We start from the raw sequence: 25,273 nt of genomic DNA on the forward strand, positions 1-25,273 counted from the left end.
CATAGTCATCCCATTTGGGAAAAACAAAACACCCATGAATTACCACATAGGTGGCGGCTCCCTTAGTACAAAAGAGGTAATAAGAGATCTGGGGACCCAGGTAGATAGTAATCTCTCCTTTGACAATCATATTGCCAAAGTAGTTAGGAAATCCTTCTATGTAGCCCATCCAATTACTAAAGGGGTCGCATCTAGAAGTAGAGGTTATAGTGCCCCTCTACTCGTCACTCATCAGACCCATCATATAGTACAATGCCCCATTTGGGATGTACCTCTCAAGACACTTCCAACATCTGGAAAGACCAGAAAAATACCTCACCAAGAGGATCACTGGCCTCAAATATATGTCCTATGCAGCCCGACTGGAAAAACTCCAGCTGTACTCAAGTTGCATATCACTTACTCGGAGGTTATCTCTGCCTGACTTACAAAGCCATGTCCAACTCAGAATTGATGGACGTGTTCCACCTAAAGAAATCCAAGTCACTGCGAGCCACTCGCTCTAGTGAGCTAAACCTCACCACAACAATAAATAGAATATGCTGGAGGGATAGATTCCTGTCACACAGACTCCCCATGCTTTGGAACAAAATTCCTAACTACATTAGGCAGAGCCCCTCACTAACACTCTTCGAGAAACCTTGACGAGTGGATGGGTAACAGAAAATACACCCCTGGGAGATCACTTCATTGGCTCTTCTTCACAGAGGCTCAGTTAATTAATCAGTGGGGCGGCGAAAGCTGACACACTCTGGCTATGCTTCTAAATGCCCTTAGGCAGATAGCCTAGTACCTACCTATTAACCTATGACTTATCCTTAATTCTTCCAAGCCTTGCCCAAGTACTTGCACCTTTAGGAGGGAAAATTGCCGTGCTTGCCAAAAACTGGGAGTACATTACCCAGGACAGATGTGTCTTAAACATTGTTTCCCAGGGATACAGATTCCACTTCCACTCACTCCCAACCCCAAGCGGAAGGCCAGACCTCCCCACTAAACTAGTGGGCAGAGGCCCAAAAGCAAGTACTTTCTCTTCTCTGTAGCAAGTCTATTCAACCTGTCCCAGTAGAACAAAGGGGACAAGGTTTTTATTCCAGACTGTTTCTGGTACCCAGGAAAGAAAACTCTTTTGGCGTCCTATCCTTGATCTGTCTATTCTCAACACCTTTCTGGTGGTTCCAAAATTCAAAATGCTTACTTTCCAACAGCTGCTTCCTATGCCAGCCAAGGACTCCTGGCTTGCAACCCTAGACTTAAAAGAAGTTTATCTGAACATCCCCATTAGGGAATCTTGCAGGAAATACCTACATTTCAGAGCAGGCTCTATGCACTATCAGTTCAGCTTATCTACTGCGCCCAGGGTGTTCACAAAATGCCTAGCTCCAGCCATTGCATATTGCAGGCAGAGGAGGATTCAAATTTTCCCATACATGGACGATTGCCTGATTCAAGCAGACATTCAGAAATTGCTACTACAGCACCTGACATTTGTAAAGAGACTTCTAACTTTACTGGTGTACACCATCAATGAAAATAAATCACATCTGGTACCCAGCCAATGGATTGTATTCCTGGGAGCAAGCTTGAACACAGCCTCCGAGATGGCATTCCTCACTTCAGGAAAACAAATTTATTCGACAAACTACTTCAATCTACTGGCCACCCAAACTCAGCTGTCTGCAAGAAAAATACTGCAAGCCCTATGGTTCATGGCCTCTTGCATTCTACTAATTCCATATGTAAGACTGCGTATGAGGAGACTTCAGTGGTACTTAAAAAGTCTCTGGTGTCAACATTCGCAGGACCTTGGAACAATGATTCCTATCATTCCTTGCCTAAGGGCAGAGTTTCTTTGGTGGGCAGAGGACTACTACCACAACAAAGGACTCCCTTTCACTCAACCACCTGCCTCCCAAATCCTAACTGCAGATGCATCAGACTATGCATGGCGGGCTCACATGGCAGGACAATGCATTCAAGGCAATTAGCGCCCAAAGCAAATGCACCTGCATATCAATCAAAAAGAAATGTTAGCTGTACAAAATGCTCCGACAGCCTTCAAAGGCCTTATTCTTCCAGGACAACTATTGGTAAAGACAGAACAAGACAGTTATGTGGTACATTAACAAGCAGGGGGAACCCATTCCTACCCCCTCTGCAGATTAGCCATGGCTCTGTGGAACACAGCCTTGAGCAACACAAGTGTGCCTGCAAGCTGAATTCCTGCCAGGCAAACTAAATTCACTGGCAGATGACTTGAGCAGAAATCTCATAGACCCACACGAGTGGAAACTGGAACCCAAAATATTTAAGCTTTTGAGGAGAAGATGGGGGGCACCAGAGGTGGACCTCTTTGCTTCCCCTCAAAACTATCAATTGAGCAAATATTGCACCAGAACTCCCCACAGCTAAGCTTGGAAAGTGGATCCCCTGTCCTTTACCTGGGAAGGGCTCTCAATCTATGCATTTCCCCCTCTGCCCCTCCTCTTGAAGGTTCTACTAAAGATCAAACCGGACAAGCCAAGGGCAATCCTGATTATACCAGACTGGCCACGCCAGCACTGGTACCCTCTTTTGTGCAGTCTGATAGGAGTGCCACCATGAAACCTGCCTCAGACCCCTTCCCTGCTGTCCCTCCAGGAATCCCAGATTTTGCACCCTCGGCTACAGACCCTGAAGCTAGCAGACTGGCTCATCACTGCATGTCATTCTTGAGGCAAGGAAGCCTAATACTAGAAAATCCTATTCGGAAAAGTGGAAAAGATACTGTTCCTGGAGCCAGTCTCGGGGAATGGACACAACTGTGCCCAGCTTACCTCATATACTAGATTACTTAACAGAAATGCGCCACAAAAGCCTATCCTTCTCCTCAATTAAGATTCATGCCTCTGCCATCTCAGCTCATTGTAATACTGAACCACCCGTCTTCTCTCATCCTCTGGTCAAACAGATTGTATTGGAAAAGCTCACGCTTCCGCCCTTTGAACCTGCTGCTACAGCAGAGTTAAAGTTCCTCTCATGGAAAACAGCTTTACTTCTATCCATCACTTCAGCAAGAAGATTGTCTGAATTGCAGGCCCTTATGGCCGTGGAATCCTTCATTATCTTACATGCGGACAGGGTTACCCTCGGGACTAACCCATCATTTATCCCCAAGGTGGTATCTAGTGTGGCTTTAAACCAATCCATTCATTTGTCAACTTTTTTTCCCTAATCCTCAGAATAAAGGGTGAAGGATCTTGCACTCCCTGGATGTGCACAGGCAGCTAAGGTTCTATCTGGACAGGACTAAGCCTTTCAGAAAATCTGACCAGCTGCTAGTCAGCTTTGCTGCAGAGGCAGAGGGCAAGGCCATTTAAAAGCAAACAATTTCTAAATGGATAGCACACTGCATCCATTTCAGCTACAAACACCGTGGGAAACCTACCCCACAGGGGATCAGGACACATTCCACTAGGGTTACATCAACCTCTACAGCACTTCTCAGGGGAGTCCCTACCAGGGACATCCTGGAAGCTGCAACCTGGAGCTCTGTACACACTTTCGCCAAGCATTATCACTTGTCTATCTTTTTCAAATCCAGAGCTGGATTTTCCACAGCTGTCTTACAGGGCCTGATTGCCAGCCCTAATGCTTGTTAACTACCCCACCCATCCTCAGCTTTGGGAATCAACCCAAATGTGATGACTGCAACAGTGAAACACGAAGAACATAATACAGTTGTGTACACTTACCATAAATGTAGATGTTCAAGTGTATTCACTGTTGCAGTCCTGGATACCCTCCCTCCAGCCCCCTGACTTCTATTTACATCTACCCATCTTTTTTTGTTTGGCATATGTCATATCATTGGTATTTGTTTTTTGATGGGGATTTTCCATGCCATGTAATATCTTCCTATTTTGGGGGCTCCTGACATCTGGAGCAAGAAAAACTGATGTAATGGCATCTGCTGCATGTTTTATACCCCTGACGACCTGATGTCATGGAAGAAGCAACAGCATCCGATACAGAAATCCCAAGACTCCAGAATTCAGGCCGACTGAGGGCTACCTGCAGGCATATAGCCCAAATGTGATGACTGCAACAGTGAATACACTCTACCAGCTACATTTATGGTAAGTGTACACCACTGTACTTTCTTAAACTGGCTCGAGCTGCCTGTCTCAGATACACCCAGCTTCTGCAGATGCACAAAATGGTGTACAACTCCTTAGCTTGTCCTGCTGTTAGCTCTACTCTTACTACCTACCTAACCACTCTTTTCCTCACAAAAAAACAAATAAATCCCTAGCGAATCCATAAAGTCATTTGAATATTCTCTGTACTCAGACTTGGTAACTAAAGCTTGGAACAATATCCCAATGTATATTAGAGTTATGTCTAGCACTTGCTTATTTAAACACTCACTAACAGGCTGAAACAGGGATGCCAGATTTCATATCTGGCAGTAGGGACAATAAAAAAGCTGGTTCTTATACTGGTATACGGGCTAATCAAAAAAAGCAAACCAGAAGCTGTTTCACCGGGTTTTTATCTGCCAGTGCTGGACTCTGGATCTGGCTGCTGATCCCGGGACAGTCATGCTCAGATAGGGACGTCTGGTAACCCTTGGCTGAAACGTCATCCTTTCTCTATTGGTCATCCTTTTTTTTTCTTTCACTTTTTTGTCGTCTTCCTGTCTTCTATATTGGCAACTATCTCCTCCCTTTCTTTTTAATGATTCATTCACAGAGCCTAATATTAGCTGTCTTCTGTAACAGGCATGTCTTTTTGGAATCAAGGCAGGGTTTCCCTGAAAGCAACTCTTTTGGAGTCAGGCTCCAAGAGTCTTGCTGATTTTGAGTGAGTCAATGGTTTGTTTCTGTAGTATTTACTTATCACAATGATGTTCTTTGTGGTTCACTGTTGCAGTCGTCACATTTGGGTTATCTGCTTGCAGTAGCCCTCAGTTGGCCTAATTAACAGTCTTGGGTCCTGCGTCGATTGCTGTCTCTTCTTCCATGACGTCAGGTCTTCAGGGGTATTAAACATGCAGCTGACGCCATTACATCAGTCTTTCTTACTGTGCGGTGCCCAAAGCAGAAGTAGATCGCAAGTGGTGGTTGGCCGACTCCTGAAATTTTCATTTTCGAGTTTCAGAACCGAGGTCTTCGGCCAAAAGCTAAGTACCCTGTTGGGGAAACTTTTTCTTGCTATAAACCGATGTCAGTAAAAGTAAATAATTGCATTTCTTGTGGAAAGCAAATACTTCATAAAGATTTTCATTCGTACTGTATTCCTTGCCTAGGCCCTGACCACGATGTACCTCGCTGTCGGTTTTGTGCCTTATTTAAACTACGAAGTATCCATCGTCTGTATATTTTCGCTTCTAAATATTTTGGTGCTTGGTTCAATTATCCTGATATGTCTTCGGTAAGCCATCCGACTACTGACTTTCCAAAAAAACCCAAAGATGAAGACAGAGACAGGCCGCCTAGGTCCAAAGCTACCGACGACGCTTCTCCTAAGCCAGTCGCCAGTTCGCCGGTACTCAGTGAGGCACTTTCACAGCCCCTGATACCTGCTACTTCAGATTTGCAGGTCTCTATTGAGACCCGTTTGGAGTCCAGTATGCTGCGAGATGCTTCAACTGTGGAACTTGTGGATGTCTCTACCTTGAGTGGGTCCAGAGCCACTGTGCAGGCACTGACTTCTGAGGGTGTTTTCAGGCCTACTGATTTGCATATTAAACCAATGCCTTCTTCTTCAAGGCCTTAAACGCGAACCATGCCTAGAAAACTGACGCCCAAACCGCATGGTCAGGCCTCTATGCCTACAAAACAAATGATAAGAATGGCTGAAGACCTTATTACTTTATTCAGGGGAATCCAACCTTCCCCCTTTAAGAGACTTAGGACCGAGTTTGCTTATGATGCTTCTGACCAAGTTTCTGAAATTTCTGATTCCTCTGATGTCCAGGATTTACCCTTATGTACCTATGAGGATTCTGATGCTGAGGACTCTATTCCCTAAGCCCCCCCCCCCAGAGGATCTCTCTTTTGGTGAAACTTTGCATACTCTCAGGGAGCATTTCCATTGGGAAAGTCAGGATTTCTCTGATTCTAAAAAGAGGCTTAGGGATTTCTTACTCCTGTGCAGCACAGGCCTTTAGCCATACCTCCCGTACTAGACATTGTTGATGATGCTTTTTCGGAATCTAGCTTGGCCACTGACTCTCTACCTCCTGCTCCCAGAAAACCTGATGGATATTACAGGGTTCCTGACTCTCTCAAGTTCCTTTTCAAAAAATCCTACTGTGGATCTTGAGACCATTTCACAGTGATCCAAGGGCATTAAAGATACTCCTGTCAAAAGTCCTACCCCCTCTGATAGAGACTCCAGGACACTGGATAGATGGGTAAGAAGGTTTACACTTCTGCAGCCTTTGGCCATTAGGGCCTTAAACTGCCAGTTTCATATGTTAAAGTATCAGCAGCATATTATTGGATTGCTTAAACAGAAAATGATGTTGATTCCTGATTGTGCTGAAAATAAGGATTTACAGGATTTAATGCATTCTGCTGAACAAGTTGAAAAACATACTTTGCAGTGTGGTTTTGATTCACTAGAGGCATTTTGCAGGGCTGCTGTCACTGGCTCTGTACTTAGAAGGCTTGCTTGGCTTAAGGAGCAATCCTTGCTAGATCATGTTAAAGCTAAATTACTGGATGCTCCCTTAAATCAGGACCGCCTGTTTGGCAACAAGGCAGAAGAAGTTTTTAAAAAGATGGAGGTAAAAGCTAAATCTATGCAAACTGTTAGATTTTTTACAAGTACAGCCTCCAAGATTTAGTAGGCATTGGCCTTCTAAGAATTGGTCCTTTCCTGCCACTTCCAGACCTTCAGTCCAAACCCAGATCCAGCAGAGCACCCAGGCTTCAGTCCCAGGGTGCGCACATGAGTAAGCAGTGGGGGGCCCTCACTTCCAAATGTGGGAGTAATAAAACTCCCCCTATGGTAAACTGTCTCAATAACTTATTTTTAAAAGCTTCCAAGCACTTCTCAACTGACTGCCCCTTTGGGGGGAAAGATTCCTCTGCATGCAAAGAACTGGGAACTCATTACCCAGGACAAATAGGTTTTAAATATAGTGTCCCAGGGATACAGATTTCACTTCCACACGTTGTCACCACCAAGTGGGTGGCCGGATCTACCCCCAAATCAGTGGGCAGAGGCCCAAAAACAAGTACTTTCTGTCTAAAGCATGGGGGACTATTCAGCTGGTACCAGAAGAGGAAAAGGGGCAAGATTTCTACTCGAATGTTACATTTGAAACTTGTATAGCTGCCTGATCCGCAAGTGAGTTCAGGCAGAGAGCAGTAAATTTATCCATTATTTGACCTTAAGGAAGCAATTCATAAATAAGATCAAAACACAAGTCTCACCCTAGTCCACAGTACTTGGTTATTAGACTGTATTATAGTTGATGTAAAAACAATCCCCACTATGCATTCTAGACAACAGCAAGTAGTTTTATTAAATCAGCAAGTTTCAAAGCATCACTGTGCAAACCCCAAGACTAAACAGAAAATGCAGTTTGGATTTTTTTAAGATAAGATTACTATTTGGGCAGTAACAGTATCAGACAGGTTCAAATAGAAAGCAGATGTAACCTTCTACTATTAGTTGCCGGTAAAACATGCCATTTGTTCATATCCACCTAATAGTTGACTAGTAGTCTTAACTGACACTGATGCACACTGTAGTTATTTGTAGGTAGTGTTTTAACAGCTGCAGCTTCTGCATTCAGGTATCACCATTGCATCCCAGTAGTAAACGTCTTAGTTAAAATCTGTATATATTCCAACATCCCTAGATTAACCCCAGATGTGATCAAACTTGCTTTCCTTCCAGATTTGGTTCGCAAACAGCTTCAGTCACTTAAAAAAAAAAAAAGGGAGAGCGCGAGCAAATGTTAACTAATTTTTCTTAAGTGATTACGAAGCATGTTGCAGTTGTAGCACCTATACTCTGATCGCCTTCTCACTCATGCATTGACAAGTAATATGCACAGTGAACTCAACTGCTCAGAGCAAATGAGTGCTTGCTTTGAGTTTAAATAATTAAGTCCCTAGCTGAGACTGGAACACAGTGTACTTAGCCCCATGGGTGAGACGAGAACACTGTGTATTTAACTGGGTTATTTAAAGATGTAGTTAACACCCTGGCAAAGTAAAATATATTCATTACTTTTAAGATATGCAGACCAATGCATGATGGGGGGGGGGGATATACCACTGAATACCATAGTTTCCTTGCAGTGGCTATGTCCCAGGCAGTACAATATAAGGGCTTTTTGCTGTTAACTTGCTAGTTTGTATTTTCCCACAACAGAGACAACATGTGCTTGCTTTTTCTTTTTATACAATTGCAGTTTTGCTAATTACTGACAATTTTATAATCCATGCATCTTGAGTAGCATCGGAGAATTGCACTGAGCTTTTCAGACTGACTGCCACCAGGTTGAAGAGGAGCCTGCATCTTTAGGATATTTCTCAGACATTGATGGGATTGACCAGTGCTTTAATTTTCCTAGGATTTTGTAATCAGAAAACAAATTTTATATATACGTTTCAAATTTTCAAAAACTTCCAACTAATGCACTTCAGTGAAATTATCTTTCTGTTTTTTAGGTGTGTTTGCACTGCTGCAGGCTTACGCATTATTGCAGTACTTGAGGGATAAGCTGACCAAACAGGAATTCCAGACATTGTTTTTTTTGGGAGTGTCATTAGCTGCAGGAGTTGTGTTCCTGACTGTCATTTACTTAACCTACACAGGTGAGTGAGAAACTAATGTTTAATGCCACTGACAGTGTGATCTTAAGTCTCATTTAAGCTGATTGCTTGGTTTGTTAGCACTGCACAGTCTGTGCCACACTGTCTTTTTTCTAATGTAAACTCTGCACCTTACAACACTCAGTGTAAAACTTGGAAAAAAGCTCCTTGAACCAACCATTCTGTTAATATTACCTGGTTCTCCTACATCCATGCATGTCCCTTCCTTCTAAGTTCCCATTGATCTTTCTCCATAATACTTGCAGATTTCTTTCTGCTTTCAGTAGTTTTGTTTACATTTTGCCACTTGTTTACTGTTCTTGTGGAAAAATTGCTTAATATCCAATTTACTTGTATGTACACTGTAGGATATCAGGTCCTTGTGTAGCTTGGTTCTCCTTTTGATTTCTTTCTTGTTCACTGGTAACCCATGATCATGATCATTATAATTGCTGTTGCAGTCTTCATATGTGAGATCATTCCAGCAGGTAGCTCAGAGTTCATCCTGACTTCACAGTTGTACCTCCCCAGTGGCTTGTGCTTAATCATTCCTCCTCAAACTCAAGACGTCAATGATGTAAAAGGGGTGTCAGCCAGCACTATCTTTAGGTCGTATAGTCGCATGAACCTTTTAGGTTGTATAGTCGCATGAACCTTCAGTGTCATCAGCCTTGGAATCGCCTGCATCTGGTGGAAAGAGATGTTCTTTGCAGGGTTTTTTTCACCTTTATGTAGCAGTTTGTAGTTTTTTTGGGGGGTGCCCCCCCCCCCCTCCGATAAGCAATAGTGATTCAGAGGCAGTTGTTAGCAAAAAAAAAAAAAAAATGACTTGAGAGTTGGAAGCAGCAAATCCTACATATTTCCATTTCTGGTGCCTTGTCTGTCTGGGTCTGACACAGCATGGACGAGGACAATCAGGAGAGTGAAACCTCGGGAGTTCACAGCCCAAAAGAGATGGTATGTCTGGTAGTGTTCAGCCAAGATTGTTAGCAAAGTTCTCCAGAAGCAAGCCTACTGAAAAATGACATGAGGAGAAGTGAAGGGAAATAATTGAGCGTCTGGATGCCATCAGTTTTCCTAGGTCCCATTAGAGCACTTTGCTTCATAATCGGGCCTCTGACAATACTGCTTATGGCACTGCCACTCTATATGCTGTTCCCATGACCTTTTAGAATGAAGACATCAATATGTCAGCTTCCAGTTCTTGGTATTCAGCTTGTTATTAGCAATAGTAAGGACAGCAGTCAGTATTTGCTCATGACCTCCTCATCCATTCTTCAACTGATGAGTTTGGATCTGGCACGCTGATCCAGCTCTAGCTCCTCCCTTTACCCATAATACCATGCTAACCCAACATACCTCAGACTCATTGGCTGCCATTGGGTATCAGATGCAGATTCCTTGACTCTCAAGCGTTGCTTAAATGTTGTCTCTCTTCCTCCTGAGTTAGTTTCCTTGTACCTTTTTTTCCTCCCACCCATAATCTGTGAATTAGTTTAATCTTTACCATTTTAAGCTACCATGGTTGGTATCTCTCTGCACTCTTGACTACTTCTACCATTGCTGGCAGTTTTTATTTCTCTTTGATAAATAAATAAATAAACCTCTGTAGTCTTTTAAGTTTTGCTTCCCTCCTGGCGAGTTGGTTATTAACTTCTCTGCCCTTTGTGTGTTTTTTTCTAATATGTCGGACATACCCTCTGGGTTCAAAAAATTGTTTATTGTGGGCACAATCTTCCCAACCTAGATGATCACGGGAATGCATTTACTCTGCCGGTCCTGCACACCTTGAAGTAGACTGGTTTCTGCTCTGGTTTCAACACCAGAGTCTTGGCATATCACAGGAATACATTAGTTCTGCAAGGGCTTTTGCCTTCTACTCCTTCAGTTGCTGGGCCTCTAACCCCCTCAGTAAAGTTATACAAAAGTAAGGCTGATATTTTGCCTAAAGAAAAGGAGTCCTGAAAAAGGTCTCCAGACCGATCTGCATAGACTTCAGGTCCTTCAGTGGAACCTCTTGCTAAACTTCATAAAAAGTCAGATCTGTCTGCCTCTGATCCGACAGTACTAAAAACAATGTCCTTCAGTGGAACCTCTTGCTAAACTTCATAAAAAGTCAGATCTGTCTGCCTCTGATCCGACAGTACTAAAAACAATGTCCTTCAGTGGAACCTCTTGCTAAACTTCATAAAAAGTCAGATCGGTCTGCCTCTGATCCGACAGTACTAAAAACAATGTCCCCTCAGGTCTGATCTCTGCCACCTCAATTGGATCAGATTACTTCAAGGCTTCCTCTTCCCTTCCTAGAGGGCTTGCCTCAAAGTCACTCTAGGCCTCCTTTCACATCTTCTCTTAGACTCTCGAAGTCTTTCAGAGGCAGATGTGGACAGGATGATGAGGAAGTTCCTCAGAGCACAGATTCAGATGAGGTTTCTCCTGGCTCCAACCCCACCCTGGCCCGTGAGCCAGCATCTGTCCACCTTCCCTCTAGTATCTCCTTGTCTGATCTGACCTCTTTTTGAAGCCTTCAGATCGTAGATGCCTGGGGCTGTGTACTTCAGATCCAAAGACTCTGATGGTTCTCCTGAGCTGAGCAGCACAGAGTATCTCGAGCTGAAGCATCTGGACAGGATTCATGGGTATGGAGTAGACTGAAACTTTCAGAGCCATATCTGTTTCTCAGAATCTCTGTCCTAAATAGCTCAGGTCTCACTCCCTCCTCTGAGTGCTGGTAGGGTTGCAGGAGCCGACGATCCAAGATGTTTCAGCTTCGGAGCAATCAACTTCAGTTTCCCACAGGCATTCTATTCTGCCTTTAAAGTTGTGGAGAGTGTTTTCCCCTTGACTAGAGAAGAGACATCCCTGCCTTCCTCTGATCAGACAACCCTGCCTCGGTGTTTTTTTGGTGTACCATCCCTTCCACTGGGACAGCCAACCCAAACAAGTCTCCAGTTGGTCCTCCAGGACATCTCTTCCGAAACTTCACCAGAACACCCCACTTAGGAAGTCCCTGAGAAAAAGATGCGCAAAAGGAGCCAGCCAGATTCCTCCCAGGAATCTCTCAGCGAACACAGATTTTGATGAGGGGGAGGGGTCTCCCAGATTACTACCTGATGTCTCCCTTGGAGACATCCTGGAGCTCCTGAAACAAAACGATAGTTGGTCTTCAGACACCCCCTCCCAGGAGGAGTCTGTGTTCCTGGAGGCTTTTGTATCTGGCCCATTTAGCTCTTGCATGACCCCTCCCCCAAGCCGGTGAGCTCATTGACCTAACCTTTTGGCGGGGGGGGGGGGGGTGGAAGGAGCTGGACACTATTGAGGCAATACCGAAAAGACCAGATAAAACTAGCTGTCCCCCACACCCAAAGACTGTACATACTGGAGCAAGGGAGTACCAGTTGACTCCATAATTGTGACTGCAGCTACAAAGAACTGGCAGAGTGCAGATGTTCTTCGTGTTTCACTGTTTCAGTCATTACATTTGGGTAATCTGCTGGCAGGCTGCCCTCAGTCGGCCTGATTAACAAAGTCTTGGGTCCTGCGTCGGTTGCTGTCCCTTCTTCCTTGACGTCAGGTCGTCAGGAGTATAAAACATGCAGCTGACGCCATTACATCAGTCTTTCTTGCTGCGCGGTGCCCGAAGCAGAAGCAGTTCGCAAGTGCCGGTTGGCCGACTCCTGAAACTTTCGTTTTCGAGTTTCAGATCCGATGTCTTCAACTAAAAAGCTAAGTACCCAATTGGGGAAACGTTTTCTTGCTCCTTACCGATGTCGGTAAAAGTTAATAATTGCATTACTTGTGGGAAGCGAATACCTCATAAGGATTTCCATTTGTACTGTATTCCTTGCCTAGGCCCTGACCACGACGTACCTTGCTGTCGGTTCTGTGCTTTATTTAATCAATGCACTATCAAACGTCGGTACACTTTTGCATCTAAATATTTTGGCTCATGCTTTAATTATCCAGAAATGACAGCAATCCGACTACCGGAATACCTAAAAAAATGCAAAGAAAGAGACAGGCCTTTGAGATCCAAAACTGCCGACAGCGCTTCTCCTAAGCCAGTCGCCAGTTCACCGGTACTCAGTGAGGCGCTTTCGCAGCCCCTGATGCCCGCTACTTCTAATTCGCAGGCCTCTACTGAGACCCATTCGGAGTCCGGTATGCCGCAAGATGCTTCAATTATGGAACCTGTGGATGTCTCTACCTTGGATGGGTTCGGAGCCGCTGTGCAGGCACCGGCTTCTGAGGGTGTTTTCAGACCTACAGATTTGTACATTAGTCTGACGCCATCTTCAAAACTAAGGCCAAAATCTCGACCTATGCCTAAAAAACCAATGCCTAGGCCACATGTGCAGGCCCCTGTGCCTAACAAACAAATGATCAAAATGGCTGAAGATTTAATTACTCTGATCAGGGGTAGCCAAACCGCCCCTTCTAAGAGGCCTAGGCAAGATATTGACTATGAATCTTCTGAACAGGATACTATTTCTTCTGACTCCTCTTCTAATGAACAGGAATTGTCTATACCTGCTTATGAGGAATCTGATGCAGAAGATTCCATTCCTTCTGCTTCTCCCCCTGAGGATTTTTCTTTTGGGGAAACTTTACATACCTTAAGGGAACATTTCCACTGGGAAAGTCAGGATTTTTCTGAATCTAAAAAGAGACTTGGGGATTTTCTTCTTCTTCCTCAGCATAGGCCTTTGGCTATACCTCCTGTTCTAGACATTGTTGATGATATTTTTTCAAAATCTAGTATGGCTCCTGATTCTCTGCTTCTGGCTCATTGTAAGCCAGACAGATACTACAGAGTTTCTGACTCCCACAAATTCTTTTCAAAAATCCTGTTGCGGATCCTGAAACAATTTCACAGGGTCCCAAGGGCATTAAGGCTCCTACTGCTAAAAATCCTACCCCTTCTGATAGAGATTCCAGGGCGCTGGATAGATGGGGTAAGAAGGTTTACACTTCTGCAACCTTGGCAATCAGGGCTTTAAACTGTCAATTTCATATGCTAAAATAGCAGCATATCATGGGACTGCTTAAACAGAAAATGATTATTTCTGACTGTGTGGAAAATAAAGATTTACACGATTTATTGCGTTCAGCTGAACAAGTTGGAAAACATACTTTGCAATGTGGTTTTGATTCTTAAGAGGCCTCTTGCAGGGTTGCTGTAACTGGGTCTGTGCTAAGAAGGCATGCTTGGCTCAAAGAGCAAACTCTGCCTGATCATGTTAAGGCAAAATTGTTGGATGCTCCTTTACAACAGGACAGTCTCTTTGGTAATAAGGCTGAAAAAGTTCTAAAAAAGATGGAAGATAAAGCTAAATCTATGCAAACTGGGAAAGATTTCTTACAAGTGCAACCTCCAAGATTTAGTAGGCACTAGCCTATTAAGAACTGGTCCTTTCCAGTTCCTTCGAGAGCCACTTAAGTCAAACCCAGACATTCCAAAGGCACCAGGTTTCAGTCCCAAGGGACTTTCAGAACAAAACAATGGGGTGCCTCCTCTTCCAAATCTGGAAACAACAAGACACCTCCCTGTGGTAAGCAGTCTCAATGATTTCCCTTTACACTTACCAAGCACTTACCTTTCAGTCGCCCCTTTGGGGGGAAAACTGACTCTTCATGCAAAAAAACTGGCAACTTATAACCCCGGACAAATGGGTTTTAAATATAGTATCCCAGGAATACAGATTTCATTTCCACACCTTGCCAATTCCAAACGGATGGCCAGACCTGCCCCCAAATCAGTGGGCAGAGGCCCAGAAACAAGTACTTTCCCTCATGAGCAATGGGGGCTATTCAACTAGTACCAGAAGAGGAAAAGGGACAAGGTTTCTATTCAAGACTTTTTCTGGTACCCAGAAAAGACAAATCTTGGCGTCCAATTCTGGACTTGTCTACTCTGAACACCTTTCTGGACATCCCAAAATTCAAGATGCTGACACTTCAGTTACTTCCTATGCTAGACAAAGATTCCTGGTTGGCAACTCTAGATTTAAAAGAGGCTTACCTGCATATCCCAATCAGGGAATCTTGTAGAAGATACCTCCACTTCAAAGCAGGCTACTTGCATTACCAGATGTTCATCGTGTTTCACTGTTGCAGTCATGACTGTAGGGTTCTCCCCTGCCGGCAGGCAGTCCTCGGTCGGCCAGAATCCCAAAGTCTGGGTCTGGCGTCGGCTGTTCAGCCATGCTCCCTGACGTCAGAGCGCCAGGAGTACAAAGCTGACAACCGACGCCATGTTCTCCAGTCTTTCTTGCCGTGCGGTGATAGCAGTTCGCATTTGCCGGTCGGCTGACTCCTGACAATTTTTGCTAAACGTACTTAAGTCCGAAGACTTTCTTTTCAAAGCTAAGTACCCCGTTGGGGAAACTTTTTTCTTGCTCCAGTCCGATGTCAGAAAAAGTTAATAATTGTATTTCTTGTGGGAAGCAAATACCTCATAAGGATTTTCATTCTTACTGTATTCCTTGCTTAGGCCCTGACCACGACGTAGCTAGTTGTCGGTTTTGTGCTAGATTCAATCAACGTACGATTAAACGAAATGTCGTCGGATTCGGTTCAGGCTACCGGAGTTCACAAACGACGCAAGGATAAAGACAGGCCTCCGAGGTCCAAATCTGACGATATTGTACAAGCGGAGCCAGCTTCAGGTTCGGCCGTCGTCAGTGAGGCGCTTTTGCAGGCCCTGTCATCGACCATTTCAGAACCGATGGCCGAAACGGACTCCCACGAGGAGCCAACTAGGCCTTTGAATATTTCTGTTGCAGGACCTTCGGACAATGCTCCTTCGGATGGGTCCAGAGCCGCTGTGCAGTTACCGGCTTCCGAAGGGGTTTTCAGGCCTACTCAGCTTCTAATAAAGGCAAAGACTCCTTCCAAATCAAAGACTACAGCTCAGGCCTCTTCTGATCCGGCACCCAAGTCTCAGAAACAGTTACTTAAGATGGTGGTGGACTGACTGACTATGATTAGGGGTTCACATCCCCCTCCAGATAAAAGGCCAAGGCAGGAAGTGTATTATGACTCTGATCAGGCTTCTGTTTCTTCAGTTTCTTCTTCTGACCAGGAATATTCTTCCCCCCCTCATGAGGATTCTGATGCTGAGGAATCCATTCCTTCAGCTTCTCCCCCTGAGGATTTCTCTTTTGGGGAAACTTTACATGAAATGAGGGAACATTTTCACTGGGAAGGACAGGAGTACTCAGAATCTAAGAAAAGATTTAGGGATTTTCTTCTTCTTCCCCAGCATAGACCCCTGGCTATCCCTCCTATTTTGGATATTGTGGATGATGCTTTTTCAGAGGCTAACTTAACTCCGGACTCTCTTCCTCCAGCTCCTGCTAAGCCAGACAGATATTATAGGGTTCCTGATTCCCACCAGTTTTTGTACAAGAACCCTACTGCTGATCCTGAAACCATTTCTCAGGGTCCTAAGGGGGTTAAGGCCGCTACTGCTAAAAACCCCATTCCCACTGAGAAGGATTCCAGATCTTTAGAAAGATGGGGCAAAAAAGTGTACACTTCTGCTACTTTATCTATTAGGGCTTTAAACTGTCAATTTCATATGCTGAAATACCAGCAATTTCTTCTGTCTGTTTTGAAACAAAAGCTAGCTTCCATTTCTGCCTGTGCAGATAAGGAATTACATGACTTAATGCATGCCACTGAACAAGTTGGGAAGTATGGTTTACACTGTGGATTTGATGCCTTGGAGGCTTCTTGTAGGGCTGCTGCCTCTGGTACACTCATTAGAAGGCATGCTTGGTTAAAGGAACAAAACTTGCCAGATCAAATAAAAGCTAAGTTATTGGATGCTCCTGTCGAGCATAATGTTTTGTTTGGGCCTAAGGCTGAAGAGGTGATAAAGAAGATGGAAGACAAGGCAAAATCCATGCAAACGGTTAATGATTTCTTACAAGTACAGCCACCCAGATTTAGTAGGAATTGGCCTACAAAAAATTGGTCCTTTTCCAATTCAGACGGGCCTCAGAGGGGTAGATACAGACGCTCCCGAGGAAGGCCTCAAACGCAAGCCTCTTATAGACCAAGGCAGTGGACTGCTTCCACCCCTAGGGGAGGAGAGGACAGGTCGCAAGCTCATAGAAAACAGGCTCAATGACTCCCTCTGTTGGGCTGCAGGAACTTCTTGCCTGGAAGCCCCACTCGGAGGAAAACTTTCTCTTTTTCACCTAAATTGGACTCGTATAACCAAAGACAGTGGGTTCTGGATGTGGTTTCAAGAGGTTACAAATTCCATTTTCATACCCTACCAAGACCAAGCGGATGGCTGGATCTTCCAAAACATAAATGGTTAGAGGCCTTAAACCAGGTGGAGGCTCTCTTGGCTATGAAAGCCATAGAACTGGTTCCACTTTCAGAGATGGGACAAGGTTTTTACTCGAGGCTCTTTCTAGTTCCCAGAAAGCAAAATTCATGGAGACCCATTCTGGATCTGTCAGTCTTGAACACTTTTCTCGAGATACCAAAATTCAAGATGCTTACTCTACAGCAGCTACTTCCAATGCTGACCAAAAATGCATGGATGGTAACTTTGGATTTAAAGGAGGCATATTTACACATTCCCATCAGGCAGGAATGCAGAAAATACCTCAGGTTCAGGGCCGGATCGAGACACTGTCAATTCTCTGCGCTGCCCTTTGGATTGTCTACTGCGCCCAGGGTCTTCACCAAATGCCTGGCTCCAGTAGTAGCTTATTGCAGACTCAAGGGAATTCAAATTTACCCTTATCTGGACGATTGTCTAATTCAGGCAGACAGCAAGGATGTCTTACTCCAGCATCTAGAATTTGTTCAGAACCTTCTCAAGTTCCTGGGATTCTCTGTAAACATAAAAAAGTCAAATTTGACACCCTCACAACAGATAACTTTTCTGGGTGCTCTTCTAAACACCACAACCCAGATGGCTTTTCTGACATCTGAAAAACAATTACAGCTGGCTTCAACTTTCAAAACCTTGGCAACTTTAACTCAGCTTTCTGCAAGGAAATTCCTGCAGGCTTTTGGTTACATGGCCTCCTGCATCCTTCTCATACCTTATGCAAGACTACATATGAGGAAAATTCAGTGGTACCTAAAAAGTGTATGGTCTCAGCATTGCCACAATTTAGACAATACAGATCACCGTCCTGCCTTGTCTCCAAAAGGAATTCCTTTGGTGGTCCAAGGCATGCACTCTAAACATAGGAAAACCCTTCAGTCTGCCTCCAGCCACTCAGATACTAACCACGGACACTTCAGATTATGCATGGGGAGCCCATTTTCAGGGCAACTGTCTGCAGGGCCTTTGGACAAAGGATCAAAAGCTCCTGCATATCAATTTAAAGGAAATGTTAGCCGTACAGAACGCTCTATTGGCTTTCAGGAATCTTCTACAACCAGGACAGCTACTAATACGGACAGACAACACCACAGTTGTGTGGTACATAAACAAGCAAGGGGGATCTCATTCCTATCCCCTTTGCAGACTAGCCATGAATCTATGGAACACTGCTCTAGCTTGCAAACTGGACCTTCAAGCTCAGTTTCTACCAGGGAAGCAAAACTTCCTGGCAAACAGTCTGAGCAGAAACCTGTCAGATCCACACGAATGGATGCTGGACACCGAAATATTCAGGATGATTACAGCAGTCTAGGGATGTCCTCACATAGACCTCTTTGCATCCCATCTCAATCATCAACTACAGATTTTTTGCACCAGGACTTTCCACAAACTAGCTTGGAAAGTGGATGCACTTTCATTCAGTTGGAGAAACCTCTCGGGTATGCCTTCCCGCCTCTACCTCTTCTTCCACGGGTGTTATTAAAGATCAAACAGGACAAGCCCAAGATGATAATTTTGCTGGCCTCAAATTGGCCTCGACAATTTTGGTACCCAACTCTGAAAAACCTTTGTCTGGAGCCCCCTTGGGTATTACCACAGACTCCGAACCTTTTGTCCCAGCACCAGGGTCAGGTTCTGCACTCCCATGTCAAAACTCTCAGCCTGGCGGCCTGGTTAATCCAGGGTCTTTGATTCATTCTCTCCTACTCAAGCAGGTTATGGATGTCATTTTAGAAGCCAGACGTCCTAGCACTAGAAAATCTTATGCAGGAAAATGGAAAAGATTTTGCTCCTGGATGCAGGTTCAGGATTCAGATTCTCTTATTCCTAACATTCCTCTGATTTTACTTTACCTGACAGATCTCTTACGTAAGGGTCTCTCTTTCTCTTCCATAAAGATCCATGCTTCTGCTATTTCTGCTCATTATAATACAGACCCTCCTATCTTTTCCCATCAGCTCATGAGACAGTTTCTCAGAGGAGCTAAGAACTTAAGGCCCCCTAGATCTCCTCCCATTCCTGCTTAGGATCTCAACTATGTTTTGGAAAAACTCACCGTACCTCCTTTTGAGCCTGCTGCCACTTATGACATCAAGTTTTTATCTTGGAAGACAGCCATTCTGTTAGCTCTGACCTCTGCCAGGAGAGTTTCGGAGTTGCAAGCTCTCATGGCTGTGGAACCTTATATTATTTTTCATCAAGACAGGGTGTCTTTAAGGACTAATCCTACTTTCATGCCTAAGGAGGTTTCCAAAGTGGCTTTAAATCGCCAACTTTTTTCCCCACTCCTCAAAATAAGGGGGAAAGGATCTTGCATTCCTTGGATGTACACAGACAACTACGTTTTTACCTGGACAGAACCAAGGACATCAGGAAATCAGAGCAATTGTTTGTTTCTTAGCTTTACCTTGGGAACTTGAAGCATATTTCAAAACAGACCATTTCTAAATGGATTGCTCATGGAATCAGATTTTTTTATTCACATCATGGAAAGCAAATCCCAGGGAGTATAAGGACTCACTCTACCAGAGCTGCTGCCACTTCAGCTGCCTTCCTCAGGGGAGTTCCTACCAAAGACATTTTGGAAGCTGCAACTTGGAGTTCAGTGCATAATTTTTCCAAGCACTACAATCTACCTCTTTACTCTAAGTCTAGGGCAGGCTTTGCTTCTGCTGTCTGTTTATGACCACTTCCCTTTTATTCTGCTTTGGGATTCAACCCTACAGTCATGACTGCAACAGTGAAACACGATGAACATAGTACAGTTGTGTACACTTACCATAAATGTAGATGTTCGAGTGTCTTCACTGTTGCAGTCTGGTTCCTCCTCCTGTCCCCTCTTATTTTTTCTTTTGTGTGGTTCCCTTCACCCTTCTTTTGAGGTGTATTTGCAAAGGGTATGGGATCTTACTAATTTTGGAGCACCTGACATCTGGCGCAAGAAAAACTGGAGAACATGGCGTTGGCTGTCAGCTTTGTACTCCTGGCGCTCTGACGTCAGGGAGCATGGCTGAACAGCCGACGCCAGACCCAGACTTTGGGATTCTGGCCGACCGAGGACTGCCTGCCGGCAGGGGAGAACCCTACAGTCATGACTGCAACAGTGAAGACACTCCAACATCTACATTTAAGGTAAGTGTACACAACTGTACTTTCTCTGCACTGCCCTTTGGCTTATCTACTGCACCCAGGGTCTTTACAAAGTGCCTGGCTCCAGTAATTGCATTTTGCAGGCAAATAAATATTCAAATATATCCATACCTGGACGATTGTCTAATTTAGGCAGAAAACAAGGACATTCTTCTAAAACATCTGGCGTTTGTAAAAAAAAATAAAATAAAAAAATAAATAAATAAAAAAAAAAAAAAAGGGTTCTAACCTGTCTAGGGTACACTATAAACAAAAAGAAATCACAACTGGTACCCTCTCAAAAAATTACATTTTTGGGTGCAAACTTGAATACAACTGCCCAGATGGCTTTCCTTACGCCAGAGAAGCAAATCCATCTGGTGACTTACTTCAAACAGGTGGCCACAAAAACCCTGCTTTCTGCAAGGCAAGTACTTGCAAGCCTTGGGGTTCATGGCCTGCTGCATTCTTCTAATTCCATATGCAAGACTGCATATGAGGAGACTTCAGTGGTATTTAAAAAGTCTATGGAGTCAGCATCGTCACAGCATGGAAACGGTGATTCCCATCATACCTTGCCTGCGCCTGGAGTTCCTGCCACCAGAACAAGGGACTGCCATTCACACCACCCCCTGCTGCCCAAACCCTAACTACAGACGCTTCAGACTATGAATGGGGTGCTCATCTGGCAGGGAAGTGCATTCAGGGAAAATGGAGCCCAAATCAAATGCACCTTCACATAAATCAAAAAGAAATGCTAGCTGTGCAGAATGCACTGACAGCCTTCAAGGACTACCTTCATCCAGGACAGTTACTGATAAAGACGGACAACACCACAGTTATGTGGTACATAAACAAGCAGGGGGTACACACTCCTACCCCCTTTGCAGACTAGCCATGGCATTGTGGAACACGGCCTTGAGCTATCAGGAACAACGACAAGTTCAATTCCTGCCAGAAAAGCTGAATACTCTGGCAAACGAACTAAGCAGAAATCTCATGGACCCACACGAATGGAAACTGGATCCATGGATTTTCAACATGTTGCCACGCAAATGAGGGAGCCCAGACATAGATTTTTTTGCCACACCCCAGAACTATCAGTTGGACAAATTTTGCACAAGAACTCATCACAAAAAAGCCTGGAAAGTGGATGCTCTGTTCTTCAGCTGGTAAAACCTATCAGTCTATGCCTTTCCCCCTCTGCCTCTGCTCTCCAAAGTTCTACTAAAAGTCAAACAGGACAAACCAAGAATTATTTTGATTGCTCCAGTCTGGCTTCGCCAACACTGGTACCCACTCCTGCGCAGTGTGTCACACCTTCCACTGTGGCACCTGCCCAGACACCTTACTTACGGTCTCGGCAGAAAAACCAAACTCTGCACACTCAGCTCTAAACTTTGAATCTTGCACCATGGCTAATCACCTAAATTCACCCTTCGCATCCCTCAGCAAACCTGTGATGGATGTCATTTTGGAGGCGAATAGACCTAGTACTAGAAAATCTTATGCTGACAAATGGAAAAGATTTTGTGCCTGGAATCTATCTCAAGGGATAAGCACAGCAGTACCCAACATTCCTCAGATTTTGCAATACTTAACTGAGATGCTTCACAAGGGCCTGTCCTTTTCTTCCATAAAAATCCATGCCTCAGCCATTTCAGCTCATTACAACACAGAACCTCCCCTCTTCTCTCATCCTCTGCTAAAGCAGTATCTCAGAGGGGCCAAAAACTTAAGACCACCCAGGAGAGCTCCAATCCGGCCCTGGGACCTTAATTTTGTATTGGAGAAACTCACTCTCCCTCCTTTCGAGCCAGCTGCTACTGCAGACTTAAAATTCCTCTCTTGGAAAACAGCTTTCCTTTTAGCAGTCACTTCAGCTAGAAGGATTTCCGAATTACGGGCTTTTATGGCAGTGGAGCCTTTCATCATTTTTCATGCGGACAGGGTATCTCTCAGAACCAGCCCATCTTTCATGCCTAAGGTGGTATCCAGTGTGGCTCTTAATCAGACAGTTCATTTGCCAACTTTCTTTCCCAATCCACAGAACAAGGGGGAGCGGATTCTGCATTCATTGGATGTACGCAGACAACTTAGATTTTACTTAATCAGGACTAAATCTCAAAGAAAATCTGAACAACTGCTGGTAGCATTTGCTTCAGGGGCAGAGGGAAAGGCTATTTCAAAGCAAACCATTTCCAAATGGTTAAGCCATTGTATTCGTTTCTGCTACAAGCACCATGGAAAAACTATCTCCCAGGGGATCCGATCCCATTCCACCAGGGCTGCATCTGCTTCAACAGCCTTTCTCAGAGGTGTTCCTACTAGGGACATTCTAGAAGGTGCTACCTGGAGCTCAGTTCATACTTTCATCAAACATTACCATTTACCACTTTTCTCTAAATCCAGAGCTGGCTTTGCCACTGCTGTCCTGTAGGGCCTTATAGCTGGTCCTAATGCTGTATAATTCCCTCCACCCAACCATAGCTTTGGGAATCTACCCAAATGTAATGGCTGCAACAGTGAAACACGAAGAACATAGTACAGTTGTGTACACTTAACATAAATGTAGATGTTAGAGTGTATTCATTGTTGCAGTCTTGGTTACCCTCCCTCGAGCCCCCTATTTTTCTCTGGCTATACCTATACTTCCTTTTACTATGCTTAAAAGCCCTTTTGGTGTATTTGCTTTTGGTTGGAGGAAGAAGGGACAGCAACCGATGCAGGACCCAAGACTTTGTTAATCAGGCTGACTGAGGGCAATCTGCCAGCAGATTACCCAAATGTAATGACTGCAACAGTGAATACACTCTAACATTTACATTTATGGTAAGTGTACACAACTGTACTTTCTGTCCATCTCGCTAATAGAGGGTCTAGGGCGCGTTGGACAAACTTGGGAAGCATGTATATACTTAAGCAACCTTTGCTTTCAGGTTGCTGAATTACTTGGCACATTTTTCAAGATAGAGATTTGATCAAAGCTTACCAAGTCTCTTTCCAGGTCCATGTCATTTGAGGATGGAAACAGAATCTCCTTACAGTTGGCCACACAGGCATAGCTATTAGAAGACTTGCCTGGTTGCGCTTGTGTGATTTTGTGGAACCTAGGTCTCATTTGTCAATGCATCTTCTGATGGATTTTCTTTGTTTGGCTCCAAGGTTAAGGACACGTTGTCCAGGTGTGAATGAGGGAAAGATCCTGTCTTCTGTGCACATTTGTTTTTCTATCCCTCAAAGACCTTTCCGTAGGAATTAGTGAGGTGGTAGAAAAATGTGGTTTAAGAAATCCCAGGGTCCTTTCCAGGATTCATGCAGTGATATTACCCACAGGAGCAGAGGGGGAACTGTAATGGAAGAGACAGCCCTGAGGCAGAGGTGGCCCACAGAACCAGGGCTTTAGAGATTCTTTCTCAGATACGCTCTATCAGTGCTGAAAGGCCTGACTGTTCCCCTCTGTAGGCAGTTGAGGGGTCATTTATTTCTGCACCAGAGAGCCTGGCTATCACAAAAGATTTGTGGGTGCAGAGGATCATAATCTAGAGGTTATATCATGCAATTTTCCCTAAGCTCTCCCACAGTTCTGAAGAAAATCCCTGATGTTCCATCCAGTCAGAAGCAGTGTCGCTTGAAATAAAAAAAAAAAAAAAAAAAAGTAGAAAAAATGTTTTCCAAGAGGTCCTCCCCCAAGCCAGAGAGGGTCTGGAATTTATTCATGGTTGTTCTTGGTGCCAAAAAAGACAGGGAACTTGAGACTAATTATACATCTCATCAAGTTAACCCAGTATGTTCAGCATACAAAGTTGCTGATGGTCACTCTTCAGTCCATGTTGCCTGTGCTGCAAAAAGATAGTATTCATCCTGAAGAGCCATCAAGCACATCCTGCCGTATCAAAATGAATGGGCACTCCAGGTGATTCCTGCGCTTACAGCTGGGAGTCCATAATTACCATTTCAGAGCACTACCCTTTGGTCTCCCCAAATGCATGGCAGTGGTGGCAGCTCACTTGAGACTACTGGAATTCCAGGTCTTTCCATATTTAGTTGACCATCTCTTTACTGCCTCAACCAGGCATTGACTTCTACAGGCAGGGAATTAGTTTCAGTTACAAGTCTCATCTCACCCCAACACAGAGCCTAGAAATCATAGGTGCTTGTTTGGACACAGTCATATGGCCTATCTTCCCTCTATTTGAATAAACACAGTGCAGTTCCAAGTCAAGAAAGTGATGCAAAGTTTATCTGTTCCAGACTGGATACTTCAGGCCTAGGGTTCCATGGCAGCAGTATTCCTTGTGGATGAAATTCCCAGCTGTGAAGCCCGCCATCCGGCCAGCTGACAAGTCTACCATTGCTTTAAGGTACGCTGAGCGTCAACTGCACACTCTTTGTATAGGGTAGAGCATAAAGGTGACATCCAGGTGTACCATCCTTGGAACTTATTTGCCGCCAGTCCGAATGCTGTTTTAAGTCTGTCTGTTACCTCTGTCCATTTTTTTTTTTTTACCGGTTTTCTGTTTGTTGGCATTCCTGTGTTTACTCCTGTTTGCTGGAGTGCTCACAGTTACAGATAAGTACCCAATTGGGTGTTTGGTTACTTTTTCTGTTTGTTTTGTGCTGTTTGGGGTTAATGTCACCCAGGAAGGGTAAGTGCCAGTGTGGGAGATTGATTCCCCTTAAAGTCTGCCATGATAAGTATTATTTGCTAGGTGCTGCTCACAACCATATGTATTCAATTTGTCGGGCATTTGTCCCCAAAACTCTTCATAGTAGGCTTTCTTCCCTTTCCTTGTATCTTGAGAACCAGCATCTTAAGCTTCTTGCTACAGGTACTGTGGATGGAACTTCCTGCCCCGAGGGTCAGCTGTCAGAAAAGAAGGTGCATATAAGGTAAGACCAGAATTTTCCGCTGTCCAGCCTCTGCCAGGAGTTTTTCCTGAGGTTATTATAAACCCGGATGCTC

The 25,273-nt window shown here is 44.4% G+C and overlaps 1 protein-coding gene across 1 annotated transcript in view; it reads left to right on the forward strand.

The window, feature by feature from the left end:
- The window catches only part of STT3B (STT3 oligosaccharyltransferase complex catalytic subunit B), a gene marked incomplete in the record, with an annotated part of 781,351 nt that overhangs the window by 350,475 nt on the left and 405,603 nt on the right, over positions 1-25,273 (forward strand). The window contains 1 exon segment of the mRNA XM_044066668.1: positions 8,676-8,822. Within this exon segment, the coding sequence (XP_043922603.1) occupies positions 8,676-8,822 (147 nt within the window).

The sequence above is a fragment of the Protopterus annectens genome, chromosome 3.part1 (assembly GCF_019279795.1).
Source record: "Protopterus annectens isolate FY-2018-M chromosome 3.part1, PAN1.0, whole genome shotgun sequence".
Classification (NCBI taxonomy): domain Eukaryota; kingdom Metazoa; phylum Chordata; order Ceratodontiformes; family Protopteridae; genus Protopterus; species Protopterus annectens.